At 41.6% G+C, this 15,895-nt stretch overlaps 1 protein-coding gene across 2 annotated transcripts in view; it reads right to left on the bottom strand.

The window, feature by feature from the left end:
• The window catches only part of Calx (sodium/calcium exchanger 3), a 203,317-nt gene that overhangs the window by 182,016 nt on the left and 5,406 nt on the right, over positions 1–15,895 (bottom strand). For both annotated transcript variants that reach the window (XM_017902012.1, XM_017902013.1), the window contains exon 2: positions 14,707–14,979. In XM_017902012.1, the coding sequence (XP_017757501.1) occupies positions 14,707–14,979 (273 nt within the window). The remainder of the gene's footprint in view (positions 1–14,706; positions 14,980–15,895) is intronic.

Raw genomic sequence — 15,895 nt, 5'->3', positions numbered from 1 at the left:
CGAATATCATTTTAATTATTTATATTTTTATTTAATTATTTAGTGACTTATTCGGTGATTTATTTTCTTATTCAATTTGAAAGGTTGTCGTGGGTGTTTAAGAAATTAAGGCACTATTTCGTGTTAATGGAAGGGGGATAATGGGGGGCCTGGTATAGAAATCTTGGAAAAGCTCTGTCTCGTAGTCTAGTCACAAACGAACTGTCTTTCTTCAGGGTCTAGTACAAGCATTCGAGAGTGTCCTATTAGACCAGGAAATACAGTAGAGAAAAATTGTTAAAATAGCATAGCATTATTACAGTGTCGATCATAAGTCATTGCACGTACACGACTGGCAAATTTATTAATTTAGTGAGAAAAACTACGGAAATTCCAGTTATCGTGGCTCCAGATATTGATTTATTTAATTTGATAATAATAATTTATTTATCATCGATTATATATATCGTGTTAACTAGGATACTCGTGAAAATTGGGGACTAATTAGTCATAACACTGACAGTTCATGAAACAGTTAATAATTGTAAAAAGAAACAGGACACCCGTTATTATACTCGTACCTTCCAGTGTCGACATGTACTATAGTTTTAATACAATTTGACCGTGAAAATTTGAAAAATTTATACCGACTTTTCCCAAACATTCAAAAGTATCCTAATAGAGCAGGAAATATAGCAGAGAAAAATTGTTAAAGTAGCATAGCATTATTACAGTGTCGATCATACGCCATTACACGTACACGACTGGTGAATTTATTAATTTGGTGAGAGAAACTACAGAAATTCCAGTTATTAATTTATTCAATCTGATAATAATAATTTATTTATCATTGATTATATATATCGCGTTAATTAGGGTAGTCGTGAAAATTGGGGACCAGTTATAACACTGGCAGTCCATTAATAATTGTAAAAAGAAATAGGACACCCGTTATTATACTCGTATCGTCCAGTGTCGACATGTACTATAGTTTTAATACAATTTAACCGTGAAAATTTGAAAAATTTATACCGACTTTTCCCAAACATTCAAGAGTATCCTAATAGAGCAGGAAATATAGCAGAGAAAAATTGTTAAAGTAGCATAGCATTATTACAGTGTCGATCATACGTCATTACACGTACACGACTGGCGAATTTATTAATTTGGTGAGAGAAACTACAGAAATTCCAGTTATTAATTTATTCAATCTGATAATAATAATTTATTTATCATTGATTATATATATCGCGTTAATTAGGGTAGTCGTGAAAATTGGGGACCAGTTATAACACTGGCAGTCCATTAATAATTGTAAAAAGAAATAGGACACCCGTTATTATACTCGTATCTTCCAGTGTCGACATGTACTATAGTTTTAATACAATTTGACCGTGAAAATTTGAAAAATTTGTATCGACCTTTCCCAATTATGCGAATGCAAATTCCCTGGACCGGGGACGAAATCACGTTGTTATATTCGAGATTAGGGCTTTTCGAACTGCGTTCGAAATCAGGCGGGTAAATATTCGTCCTGTCGAACAGTCGAGTTTTTATTCGCGTGTTTTCTTTGTCGGCGACGGATAAAAATCGAACGACGCTTAAATGGATCAAAGTTTTAGGAACGGACGAGTGTAACGCGATAGTCGACAGCGTCGTCGTGGAAAAATCGCGAGTGGAAAAACAGTTGCCGAGTTTCCGCGACGAAATCGAACGATTCCTTTCTCTCCTCTCATCGATCAACCTCCCGCTGCAGGAATTAACGTTGCTCTCTGAAGGATTTACCAGGGATCGGGCAGGCTTTCGAACTTCGAATTCCCGACGATAAAATCTCCCCCGGATAACGCGAAAGAACTCCATCTTTTTTTTCTCCGTGATGGAATTGAAAGTTAGAAATGACCAGGTTTGAGAAATCGTATTTTTCCACGAGATACCTATTTCTTCCTCTATTTTCGGAAACGGATATTCTTTGATTCCTTGCAGAAGGGAAGAAAGAAGCGATTCGACTTTGAGCAACGTCGATCGCAGCTCTATTAAATCGGTCAACGAATTTGACGACTATATTTAATCAAATTGTGACAGTCATTGATGTAAAATACCTTATTTCTTCTTTTATTCTTCTGAGATGAATATTTTTTATTTTTTACTGAAAAAGAAAATCGATGGGTGCGATATGACTTCGATCAAAGTTAATCAGGGCTATCATAGATCAATCATCGAATTTAACGACTCTATTCGATCAAATTGTGACAGTCATTGACGTAAAATACCTTATTTCTTCTTTTATTCGTCAGAGACATTTATTTTTTATTTTTCTGTATAAGAAAAAGAATAGATGACAGTATAGAACATCGATCAACGTTGATCGGTGCTCTATTAAATCGATCATCGAATTTAATGACTCTATTCGATCAAATTGTGACAGTCATTAATGTAAAATACCTTATTTCTTCTTTTATTCGTCAGAGATAACTATTTTTTATTTTTATGTACAAGAAAAACGATAGATGACAGTATACCACATCGATCAACGTTGATCGGTGCTCTATTAAATCGATCATCGAATTTAATGACTCGATTCGATCAAATTGTGACAGTCATTGAAGTAAAATAGCTTATTTCTTCTTTTATTCGTCAGAGACAACTATTTTTTATTTTTCTGTACAAAAAAAAGAATAGATGACAGTATACAACATCGATCAACGTTGATCGTAGCTCTATTAAATCGATCATCGAATTTAACGACTCTATTCAATCAAATTGTGACAGTCATTCATGTAAAATAGCTTATTTCTTCTTTTATTCGTCAGAGACAACTATTTTTTATTTTTCTGTACGAGAAAAACGATAGATGACAGTATACAACATCGATCAACAATGATCGGAGCTCTATTAAATCGATCATCGAATTTAACGACTCTATTCCATCAAATTGTGACAGTCATTGATGTAAACTAACTTATTTCTCCTCTTATCCATCTGAGACGAATATTTCTTATCTTTTACTGAAAAAGAAAATCGGTGGGTGCGATATGACTTCGATCAACGTTGATCGGAGCTCTATTAAATCGATCATCGAATTTAACGACTCTATTCGATCAAATTGTGACAGTCATTGATGTAAAATACTTTATTTCTCCTTTTATTCGTCAGAGACGGATATTTTTCATTTCCCCCCAGAAAAATACAATTAGCGATGCAATATGACTTCCATCAACCTCGATCGAAGCTCTAACAAAACGATCATCGGACACAACAGCTCTATGCAATTGAATCATGAGAAACATCGACGAAAGATACCTTCCTTTTTCCTTTATTCGTCTGAAACGAACATTTTCTATTCTCTTACAAAAAGAAAGAAATAAACGATAGAACACGATTACGATCAACGTCAATCGGAGCTCTAATAAGTTGATCATCGAATTTCACAGTTCTATTCGATCAAATTGTGACAATCATCAACAGTGAAATACTTTATTTTTTCTCTTATTCGTCAGAGACGGATATTTTTTATTTTTCTGTACAAGAAAAAGAATAGACGATAGTATACGACTTCGATCATCGTCGATAGGAACTCTAACAGATCGATTATCGAATTTAATGACTGTATTCGATCAAATGTATGACAGTCATTGATGTAAAATACCTTGTTACTCGTGTGAGACGAATATTTCTCATTTTCCCACAAAAGAAAAAGGAATAAATGATAGAACACGATCACGATCAACGTCAATCGGAGCTCTATTAAATCGATCATCGAATTTTACAGCTCTATTCGATCAAATCGTGACAGTCATCGTCGTAAAATACCTTGCTTCTTCTTTTACCCGTGTGAGACGAATATTTTTCATTTTCCCACAAAAGAAAAAGGAATAAATGATAGAACACGATCACGATCAACGTCAATCGGAGCTCTATTAAATCGATCATCGAATTTTACAGCTCTATTCGATCAAATCGTGACAGTCATCGTCGTAAAATACCTTGCTTCTTCTTTTACCCGTGTGAGACGAATATTTTTCATTTTCCCACAAAAGAAAAAGGAATAAATGATAAAACACGATCACGATCAACGTCAATCGGAGCTCTATTAAATCGATCATCGAATTTTACAGCTCTATTCGATCAAATCGTGACAGTCATCGTCGTAAAATACCTTGCTTCTTCTTTTACCCGTGTGAGACGAATATTTTTCATTTTCCCACAAAAGAAAAAGGAATAAATGATAAAACACGATCACGATCAACGTCAATCTCGTGTGAGACGAATATTTCTCATTTTCCCACAAAAGAAAAAGGAATAAATGATAGAACACGATCACGATCAACGTCAGTCGGAGCTCTATTAAATCGATCATTGAATTTTACAGCTCTATTCGATCAAATCGTGACAGTCATCGTCGTAAAATACCTTGCTTCTTCTTTTACCCGTGTGAGACGAATATTTTTCATTTTCCCACAAAAGAAAAAGGAATAAATGATAAAACACGATCACGATCAACGTCAATCGGAGCTCTATTAAATCGATCATCGAATTTTACAGCTCTATTCGATCAAATCGTGACAGTCATCGCCGTAAAATACCTTCTTTTTCCCCCCATTCGTCTAAGTCGGATATTCTTTATTCTCCTGCAGAAGAGGAATAGACGATTCAGAGTTGGAAGGAATGAATCATGGAGCCATTCGAACCTACCGAGTTATGCGAGCCATCGGCGGATTCCCCGCTTGGTAAAAAGTATTGGCGTGCTTTTAGAGGCCCGTGCTTTCGTCGGGATAATCCGGACCAGTGTTTCAGTGGGCGTAAACTCGACGAGGCTACGATCGAAGGAAGCAACGTACGTGACCGTGAACCTCGTGACATGCACGCTGGATACAGCCCCGTTCCACTTTTCCCCTACGAATTATGCTCTCGTGCCGGATCACCGGGACCGGAAGTGAACCGTTCGCCTAGAAATACGTCTTTAATGGAAGTCGCTGGATTGCCAAACGCAGCGAGCAGGCATGTTTGCGATTCCAAGTGGAAAGCCTGGAAGAAAGAAGAGGGAGCGGCCGAGATACGAGGGTGTTTAGCACTTTAGAAGTTAACGGGGTTGCAGAGGGACGAGGGGTGCGCAGGGGTGTAACACGCCGCATTTTACGGGCTTCCCGCCCCCTATTGGCCCACTTACGGACTCGTGCTTTTTTCATTCGTCCAACGCCTCTCGATATTCTCCCTTTCTTCCCTGCGTTATCACCTTCAACCTCTGCTATCGTTGCTCGGAATCCATCGAGAAGAGTCGACCGTTCAATCCTCGACAACGAATGGGTAGAAAATCTTCAGCAACCTCCAACATTCCACCCTTCGTTTCGAAACGTACCCGAGTGCTAAAGAAAATTGGAAGAATTGTTATCCGATCCGGGTTTCCCCTCTGCAAACCTCGCCAAGGTGTCACGCCTCGTCCCGCGCCACTGGAATCCATCAGAGAACGTGGAAAATATCCGAGTATCGACGCGAATGGGAAACGTTTCCGGGGAATAAAATTCCTTGGAAGAGAAGTCGCGGAAAATAGTAGATTCGAATGGCGATAAGAGCACAACGCTCGAGCGTTAAAAGCGAGAGCTCCAGCGCGACGCTGTCGATCGAGGAGCGGAACGCGCACTCCGCTCGATGGTGGTTTTTCCGCGCGAAGCCCGTTCCTCGACTTTTCGCCGTGACCCGGCCAGGAAGCCCGGCAAACGAAAGTCATTTGTCTGGAACAGAAGGTAGAACGAAAATTCCATCTCGCGGGACAAGGCACGTCGCCGCGACGAGTTTCGTGTTCCGCGACCCTCGTCGAAAAACTGCGGGCGAAAGCTTTAGAAAACGCGGAACGCGCACGGAAATAAAACGAATCCCCCGCAATTTATTCGGACCCGTGACATTCCCGGGATATTTCCCAAATCCCGCTTTTTTCGCCCGCCGTATCTCCGCAGCTACGCTTATTCCGACATTAAATTCCAAATCAGACAACTCGGACACTTCGAAATACCGATTTTTCCCGGTCACCTGACGATCTCGTAATGCGAGCATACGATGCATTCGTGCTCACGAAAGTGTCCGAACGCTATGTTTCAGGAGAATTCTCCAACCCAAAAGCTCCGATTTTTAACACTGGGACTACCGATCTTTCATGGGTACCTAAACATAGAGTAGATAAGAGGAATTTTAGAGGTACGATGGACATAAGTAAATATATTAATTACAGTTATATGTCAATGCGAGTCGACAATAATTATTCTAAAAATAGGTATGTGCATTTTGCAGTTGCAAAAAGGAAAATTCTGAGACCAGTCCTGCAACTACCAAACTCTAATGGGTACCTAAACGTAGCATAGGCAATAGTAATTTTAATGGTACTATGGAGATTGGTAAATGTATTAATTACAGTTCTATCTCAATACGAGTCGACAATAATTATTCTAAAAGCAGGTATGTGCATTTTGCAGTTACAAAGAGGACAATTCTGAGGCCAGTCCTGCAACTACGTATCTTTAATGGGTATCTAAACATAGAGTAGATAATAGTAATTTTAGAGGTAGTATGGAGATTGGTAAATGTATTAATTACAGTTCTATCTCAATACGAGTCGACAATAATTTTTTAAAAAGCAGGTATGTGCATTTTGCAGTTACAAAGAGGACAATTCTGAGGCCAGTCCTGGGACTACCGATCTTTGATAGGTACCTAAACATAGCATAGACAATAGTAATTTTAATGGTACTATGAAGATTGGTAAATGTATTGATTACTGACACTTCGAAATACCGATTTTTCCCGGTCACCTGACGATCTCGTAATGCGAGCATACGATGCATTCGTGCTCACGAAAGTGTCCGAACGCTATGTTTCAGGAGAATTCTCCAACCCAAAAGCTCCGATTTTTAACACTGGGACTACCGATCTTTCATGGGTACCTAAACATAGAGTAGATAAGAGGAATTTTAGAGGTACGATGGACATAAGTAAATATATTAATTACAGTTATATGTCAATGCGAGTCGACAATAATTATTCTAAATATAGGTATGTGCATTTTGCAGTTGCAAAAAGGACAATTCTGAGACCAATCCTGAAACTACGAATCTTTAATGGGTATCTAAACATAGAGTAGATAACAGTAATTTTAGAGGTAGTATGGAGATTGGTAAATGTATTAATTACAGTTCTATGTCAATGCAAGTTGACAATAATTTTTCTAAAAGCAGGTATGTGTATTTAGCAGTTGCAAAGAGGACAATTCTGAGACCAGTCCTGGGACTACCGATCTTTGATGGGTACCTAAACATAGCATAGGCAATAGTAATTGTATCGGTATGATGGATATAATTAAATACATTAATTAAAATTTTTGTCTCAATACGAGTCCACAATAATTTTTTTAAAGCAGGTATGTACATTTAACAATTGCAAAGAGGAAAATTCTGAGACCAGTCCTAGAAATACCGATTTTTGGTGGGTACCTAAACATAGCATAGACAATAGTAGTTTTAATGGTACTATGAAGATTGATAAATGTATTAATTACAGTTTTATCTCAATACGAGTCGACAATAATTATTCTAAAAGCAGGTATATGCATTTTGCAGTTACAAAGAGGACAATTCTGAGACCAGTCCTGCAACTACCAATCTTTAATGGGTATCTAAACATAGAGTAAATAATAATAATTTTAGAGGTAGTATAGAGATTGGTAAATGTATTATTTACAGTTCTACGTCAATACGAGCGAACAATAATTTTTTTTAAATAATTTTATTCATTACAGCGAATGACGTTCTGTATGGCTCCTTCTCTCGCAGTATTATGGCATAGTGTTTCTTTAAGCATTAGGTATCGAGGTTTGTTAAAAGTGGAATTTCATAGAACTCTTTTCCTGCAATTGAACTGTATCAATCTGACGATTGATGCAACTATTGCGATACTCTCGACTTGGAATCGTCAGAAGTCGCATAAATAGCCTAATATGATAGGTTAGGATTAGATTTAAGTTACACTAAGTATTCTCCAACGAGAAACCGAGTCTCCATGCAATATGGGATATAGAAAACACCTACAAGTCATCAAAAGTCGGACAAAGTGCCAAACATGACAGATCTGGGTTAGATTAGAGCCACGCTAATAATTCTCCAGCGAAAAACCCAGTCTATATGCTAGATGCGATACAGGAAACACCAGGAAATTGTCAAAAGTCAGCTAAATAGCCTGATATGATAGATTAAGATTAGATTTAAGTTACACTAATTATTCTCCAACGAGAAACCGAACCTCACTGCTCAATGCAACACAGAAAACACCTGGGAGTCGTCAGAAGTCGGAGAAAAACCCTCGCATAAGAGATTTAGGTCAGATTTCTGTTACACTAATTACTCCTACTACAAGAAATTTCCATCGCAAAGCATCAGTACCTCATCCTCTAGCAACCGAATCGAGTGTCATCCGCGCGGGAAATTCAGTGTCGAGGCGCACTTCCGGTGGAAGAAGCAGCGCCGGACGCGGTTTCCGGCGTCCTACCTTGGACGATCCTTCCTTGATTCGTGCCTCTGGACGAGTTAGTCCCGTCGAGTATCGAGACGAGAGGAAGGAGCTGGCAGCGATCGAAAGCGAGGGAAGCGGGATTAATGGGCTCGTAAAAAGCGAGATCGCGCGTGAAACGGACACGACCACGATCCCTATTATCGTTGCCTACTGGCCTCGATTCCCTCGCGGTTTTCCTCTCTAATTTCCCCCTCGATGCCTTTCGAGAAAGAACGCGTTCGTCGAGCCGACTACGGAAGATCGGAAAATTGGAAAACCAAGCGAATGACGAAACCTGAATTCGAATCCCGTCGATGGATCTTCCTGTAATCTCGTTGCTTCCTTCCTAAACTCGCGGGTCTAGTTTCGCGGGCTACTCCCGTGTACTTTGGGCAAATTTTTCGAGCTTTATCGGGAACTTATCAACTTTCTTTGCTCGCTTATTTGCAATCCATTCTCACGAATTACGCGTGTCGGTAATTGCGAACGCGGCCTAAAGGGATGTTTGATTTCATGTCGCATCTGCTTTGTGAAAATTGATATTTGCTCGCGAAAGATAGGAAATGCAAGATGGAGGTTATAGATGAATTTCTAATGGTTCGAAATGGAACGTGTGTGAATTAAGAAATCGGTCCTTTAACAAGTTGAGTGCGGCGCCGATTTTGCTATACTTTCCGCTTACGAATTTAGTTTTTACAAATATTAATTGTCATTGATAATTTAACCCTTGACAGTGCCAGTCTCATGCACCGATGTCGACCAAATGAAAAGCTCGCTGTCAGTTCCTAGAATCCACGCCGTCCAAACGAAAGGTCTACTGTCAGTCCCTAGGGACTGACACCGTCTGAACGGAAAGTTCACTGTCAGTCCCCAGGGACTGACATAGCACTCAACGTGTTAATCTTCACGCGGTGATCACTAATTTCGTAGGCATAGATATTTCAAAAAATATGGTTTCAACCCCTAACTTTAAAGCTGTTTTCACTCCGACCAGAAAAATACAGCTGAAATATTTTTTTGAGAACTATCTCTCGTATTAGTTTTATCAATTTCCATGTGTGCAGACTGAACGTGTTTCCTCGTTAAGCTCGTGTCAAAGTAGATCAGTAGGATCCATATTGACAGTGACGGAAAGTAAAAAGGAAAAGAACAGAAAAATAAAATAAAAAATTGGTTTCCAAATTTCCGATTTCCAAATTCTCCAGGAATAGGAATTAAGAACAGAACGCGAAGTGGAATGGGGGGAATATGGTCAGACGCAGTAGTTCAGGTATATAAAGTAGTCGCGGAATCGGACGGACGTCGTTCGGCGATCGAGAAAAATGGCGGATCAGTTTTCGAATGCCGACATGCTTTCGTCGCGTGATTTTCTGCTTAATTTCCTCTCGTCTCGTATTTTCTGCTCGAGACAGCGACTGCATTCTTTTATCGACGCCTTCCATCCTTGGTTTATTCGCGTACCGTTACGAGACTCGCTTTCGTGCCGTTCTTTATGTCGCACCTGCAACCGATCGATTCGATTTTACGCAGCAAATCGCGAGGATTAACGCTGTCCCCCTCGGAATCGATCGGCGAAAGCAGCACTCGATTATGGAAAAACACGCTACGAAAGGAAACCACGAACGCTATTGCCGAGTACATTGGTGCTCGCAGCTTATGCGAGCAGGTGACTTTCTCGAATTGCAGTTAAAAATCCTATTATTCCTAAATATTATACCGATGTACAAAAACCGAAGTATTACGTGTTAATAAATTTTCCTTAGAATGCATCTGTTTGAGTACAAAAATATAATTCTATTTAAAAGAAACGAAGCATGTCCACTTAGCAAAAATTGATTGGGAAATGATGAGTGCGGAATTTCAAATTGGACACCCTGTATAAGCTACCATTAGTTCATCACTCTACTCTTTCCTGTTCATATCTTTCCTCTGTACAAATTCGACATTCCCGTCCATTATTTCTGTTATTTTCAATAAATCAATAAATAAATTAATTAATTTTATTTTTCTTTTATGTCTGTTTTTAATAATTTTTAAAAATCAGGTTTCTTATATGACATATGTATGTGGATCATAATCTGTTCACCTATTTTCAACATCATTGATCCAAACCGACGTGTCCAAACTATCTCTTGACTCCGCATATATATCCCACAAACACGAATAAATAAATGAAAATAGAAGAGGACGAATGTGAGAGCCCGAAACGATCGACGAAGATCGATGACGAACATTCCTACATCATCGTTGCATAAAATACCGACTTATCGGTGCCTCGGATACCCGATAAAAGCAAGAAGCCGAGGATAACCGGCAAATTAGCAAACGTTTATGGGCTCTCGTTCAAGAGAAGCAGCCATTGACTGCTAAATTACCCAGAAGAAGCGTCGCGACGTCTCCGACTGTCAGCTCTAAATCTGAAAAACAAACAAGCTGCTGTCTCGTCGCGACGCTCGTTTGACTCCCGTTCTTGACGAGAATCTCCCAATAAGAAGCGATTCTTTGGAGCCTCCTCCTCGAAAGAGTTTCCTCTCGCGATCGGAGACCGAGCTGAGACAAATCATAAGCGAGAAATGGCGCGTTCCAACGCGGATCGGAGCCGATCGCGATTTTCCACTGAAGGGCAGAGTCCAACCACCCTGTAGCGCCTTTCCCCACTTTAATTACTCGCAGGACGATTGATAATCGACGAATTTTTGAACCTCCTCTTCGAAAAAGTTCCCTTTCTCAGTCAGAGACCAAGCTGAGACGCGTCATAGGCGAGAAATCGCGCGTTCCAAAGCGAATCGGCGCCGATCGCGATTTTCCACTGAAGGGCAGAGTCCAACCACCCTGTAGCGCCTTTCCCCACTTTAATTACTCGCAGGACGATTGATAATCGACGAATTTTTGAACCTCCTCTTCGAAAAAGTTCCCTTTCTCAGTCAGAGACCAAGCTGAGACGCGTCATAGGCGAGAAATCGCGCGTTCCAAAGCGGATCGGCGCCGATCACGATTTTCTACCACGTAGCGAAGTCCAGCCACTCTCTGGCGCCTTTCCACGCTTTAATTACTCGCAGAAAGATTGATAATCGGCGAATTGGATAACGATAATGACCGATCGCACATTTTGGTACCTCCTCTTCGAAATTAATTTCCTCTCACAGGCGGAGACGTGTCATTCGCGAGAAATCGCGCGTTCTAAAGCCGATCGGTGCCAATCACGTGTACGGTCGCGATTTTTCACCACAGGGTGGAGTCCAACCACTCTACAGCACCCTTCTACGTTTTAACTAATCATAGGACGAATGGTAATCGGCGAATTGGATAACGATAATGACCGATCGCAAATTTTGGAGCCTCCTCTTCGAAAAAGTTTCCTCTCGCGCCCGAAGACCGAGCTGATACAAGTCTTTCGCGAGAAATCGCGCGTTCCAAAGCGGATCGGCGCCGATCGCGATTTTCCACCACGTGGTGGAGTCCAGCCACTCCATAGCACCCTTCCACGCTCTAATTATTCGCAGAACGATTGATAATCGGCGAATTGGATAACGATAATGACAAATCGTGAATTTTGGAACCTCCTCTTCGAAAATACTTTCCTCTCACAAGCAGAGACGCGTCATCCACGAAAAATCGCGCGTTCCAAAGCAGATCAGTGCCAATCACGTGTACAGTTGCGATTTTTCACCACGGGGTGAAGTCCAGCCACCTTCTAGCGCTCTCCTACGCTCTAATTACTCGCAGGAAGACTGATAATCGACGAATTTTTGAATCTCCTCTTCGAAAAAGTTTCCTCTCGCGGTCAGAGACAAAGCTGATATACGTCCACCACGAGAAATCGCGCGTTCCAAAGCGGATCGGCGACGATGGCGATTTTCCACCACGTGGTGGAGTCCAGCCACTCCATAGCACCCTTCCACGCTCTAATTACTCGAAGAACGATTGATAATCGGCGAATTGGATAACGATAATGACAAATCGTGAATTTTGGAACCTCCTCTTCGAAAATACTTTCCTCTCACAAGCAGAGACGCGTCATCCACGAAAAATCGCGCGTTCCAAAGCAGATCAGTGCCAATCACGTGTACAGTTGCGATTTTTCACCACGGGGTGAAGTCCAGCCACCTTCTAGCGCTCTCCTACGCTCTAATTACTCGCAGGAAGACTGATAATCGACGAATTTTTGAATCTCCTCTTCGAAAAAGTTTCCTCTCGCGGTCAGAGACAAAGCTGATATACGTCCACCACGAGAAATCGCGCGTTCCAAAGCGGATCGGCGACGATGACGATTTTCCACCACGTGGTGGAGTCCAGCTACTCCATAGCACCCTTCCACGCTCTAATTACTCGCAGGACGACTGATAATCGGCGAACTAGATACGATAATGACCGATCGCGGATTTACAGGCGGAACAGCCGCTCCTTCGAATTACACGTTCGCCTCGGCCCATCGAGCAGCAACCGTTTAATTTATTCGATTCCACTAGCCAGCAGGCTTTAAATTCCGCTAATCCGGCCGGCAACTGGACGAATAATAATTCCTCGAATTCGTAGGCTTACAGTAGGGCACGATCGGATTTTCTTTCCTCTCGTTATTCGTCGCGCGAGTCGACGCACGTGTGAATCGGAATGGAAACAAAATTCGTGTAAGAACAGGTATGGAAACTACGTTACGTGAATTTATCGCCAGAGGAAAGTGTTCGAATGAGAATAGGTTTCCATGTTACGCAGCGAAGGTACGTTTATACTTATCAACGAGCCAGGCTATAGTATTGCGGTAATTACTTGCTAGTATTTACTAGTACGTGGAGTATACCAATGCAAATCGATGTAAAGATAACGTTTCACTCGGCTAGTGCTTGCCTCGTGTGCACAAATGGATCTAAAATACGGAATTTTCTATGTCGAAATAACGTAAACTGTGCATCACTTGTTCATAGAATAGAAAATCTTTTCAATAAAATTTAAAAAATCGCATTCCCAGTAATTGATTTTCCAACGTCACATTTTTGTAAATTTCCTTTGTATTTTCTATGGATATCTTCTTTTCAATTATCGGTACTACTTGTTCCCACTTTGACGATGTTACGATGTGCATATAATATTTAATATGACCTAGTTATTTTATTATTACCATACAAATACTATGTCGATTTCATACCGAACCACTCTAAACAGATTTCTCCTCGTGCAATAAAATGATCTATTGTTCTATCGTTGCGTTACATGTATTGGAAATCTTCCACTTTTCTAACAAATCTCAAGGTATAGAAATTCCGAATTCTTAATTGTCTATTCACAGACCATGTTTGTATTATACCTCGTGCTTCTCGATTACGAGACCTCGTTAAAGCTCGTATCGTGACACGATTCGGGCGCAGAAACGACTCATTGGGACTCTGAATATAAGCATCGATGTTTCGAAGAAATTTTAAACGACCAAGTTCGTCGAAGACTCTGAGACCTTCCATGTGGTCACATGTTCCTGAGACGTTAAAGGACTTAAAAATTCGTTCAAACTCTGCGAATGATTGAGATCCCAGGCAATACCGATAAGCATCAGCGATTGGAGAAATTTTAGATGCCGGATCAAGACCAATCGCCTAATTATACAGCGTTCTAATCAGATTAGATACAGTTGGAACTCTCGTCGAAATGCTGAAACGGACATTTTGCTTCTCCCTGACGAAGATTCGATTAAGGTCGAGAATAAATTTCCATTCTCCCTTATCTTTCTGATTCACCATCCTCATCGAAATATCACTCGCCGAGTAAAAACGCTAGGACCACCTTCGCAACCGGGCATCGCCGATCGTCCTAGCGAATTATCTAATCCGAAGCTCTTCACAGAACTGCGCCACCCGCTGAGAAACCAATTAAGGTCGCCGATAAATCTCGCTCGCGTCCACTGCTTTCGTTGCGTACAGAATTCACCCCTAACTTTCAGTCACGTCCTGGCCTCGAGTTAGATGCGCCACGCGATTCCAATTTCATTTACCTCGCTTAGTCAGTCATCTGTAAATACACGCTTACAGAGTCGGTTTCATCCGTGTCGAACTCGTGTCTTCGTCTGGACCGTTTCGTCGATTAGCTCCTGATCGAGACCCTGTCTGTCAACTGCGAGCAACGTGAGCGATGAAACGTGACCAACTCGATGAACAAACTCGAGCACTCGTGCGAGAATTATGGGAAATAAATTTCTGTCGTACTTACTCGGTCTGATTGTCCTCGAAAGTGAGCGAGCCCTCGGTGTGCATGTACTGCTTGCCAGGCTTAGCCGTTCCCTCGATGGTGCGATAGGGGATGACCACGCGACCTCTGGCTCCGCTGTACCTCACTATCCGCAGAGGATACTGGCCCACGCTCTCGACCAGCTCGATGTCCCTTTCAGGGAATCCGAATATGCCACTGTGATCGTCGTCGAGGATCATTACGGTCGCCAAACTGGGCGACACCAGCATGGCTGGCTGCGACGCGTTGCTCAACCTGCAACCGATAACGTTATCATCAATTTAGGGATCAAAGTAGAGATGGTAAATGAGGTATCGAACGAAAACGCTACCCCGTGAATCTCTGACAGAACTGTATTTGTTTCGTGGTACCGAGTATATTGCAGAAGGTCACTCGGACTCCGACTGCTCTATACTCTGACTCTGACGACTGGTTCGGTACCTATTCGAGCTAACGACTGACTCGACTTGCTGACTAAGGACTAGCTCCTTGACTAACTCCGTGACTAACTGCCTTCATCTCTTAACCCTGTCCGAAAAGCAGACGCCTCCCCCGAAGGAAGAGAAACTCCCTTCACGTCAAGATCAGTGGTAAAGAAAACTCCTGCTTCCGGGTGAGGCCCTCCGAAGAGTCACCTTCATGGTGACCCTTGCCGAGAGGTGACCGCGGTTGTGTCACCCTCGGTTTATGACAGGGAAGTAGAGGTCAGTCGAAGCCAGGTCACGTGGCCTGGCCCCGACTTCCTGCGGACCATCTGTCAATCAGATTCCAAGTGCTGAGGCCTAATTCCCTGAATTAGGCTTTCAACCGACTCGTGTTCGGGGAAGGAGCCGAACGGCGGAGCTCGAGGTAGCTGCGAGCCCATTCGAGATATTCATAGTTGGTCCGAGATTAAGACCACGTGTCAGACTCGAGATATACATGTTTGGCCTGAATAGTAGACAACGAGTCAGACTCGTGATATTCACGTTTGGCCCGAAATGTAGATCACGAGTCAGACTCGTGATATCCACGTTTGGCATGAAATGAAACAACGAGCCTGACTCGTGATATTCAAGTTTGGGCGAAAATTTTCATCACGAGTCAGACTCGTAAGAATAGTGCAAGCGGTTAAGTATCATTCTTAGTTTGGTTTTTGTTAGTAAATTCGTCCTGTTATCTTCGCATGGGC

The sequence above is a fragment of the Eufriesea mexicana genome, unplaced genomic scaffold, assembly GCF_001483705.2.
Source record: "Eufriesea mexicana isolate 0111107269 unplaced genomic scaffold, ASM148370v2 scaffold1653, whole genome shotgun sequence".
NCBI classification, from domain to species: Eukaryota; Metazoa; Arthropoda; class Insecta; order Hymenoptera; family Apidae; genus Eufriesea; species Eufriesea mexicana.
Note: the sequence above shows the minus strand (reverse complement) of the source record. Positions and strands in the feature narration are given on the sequence as shown.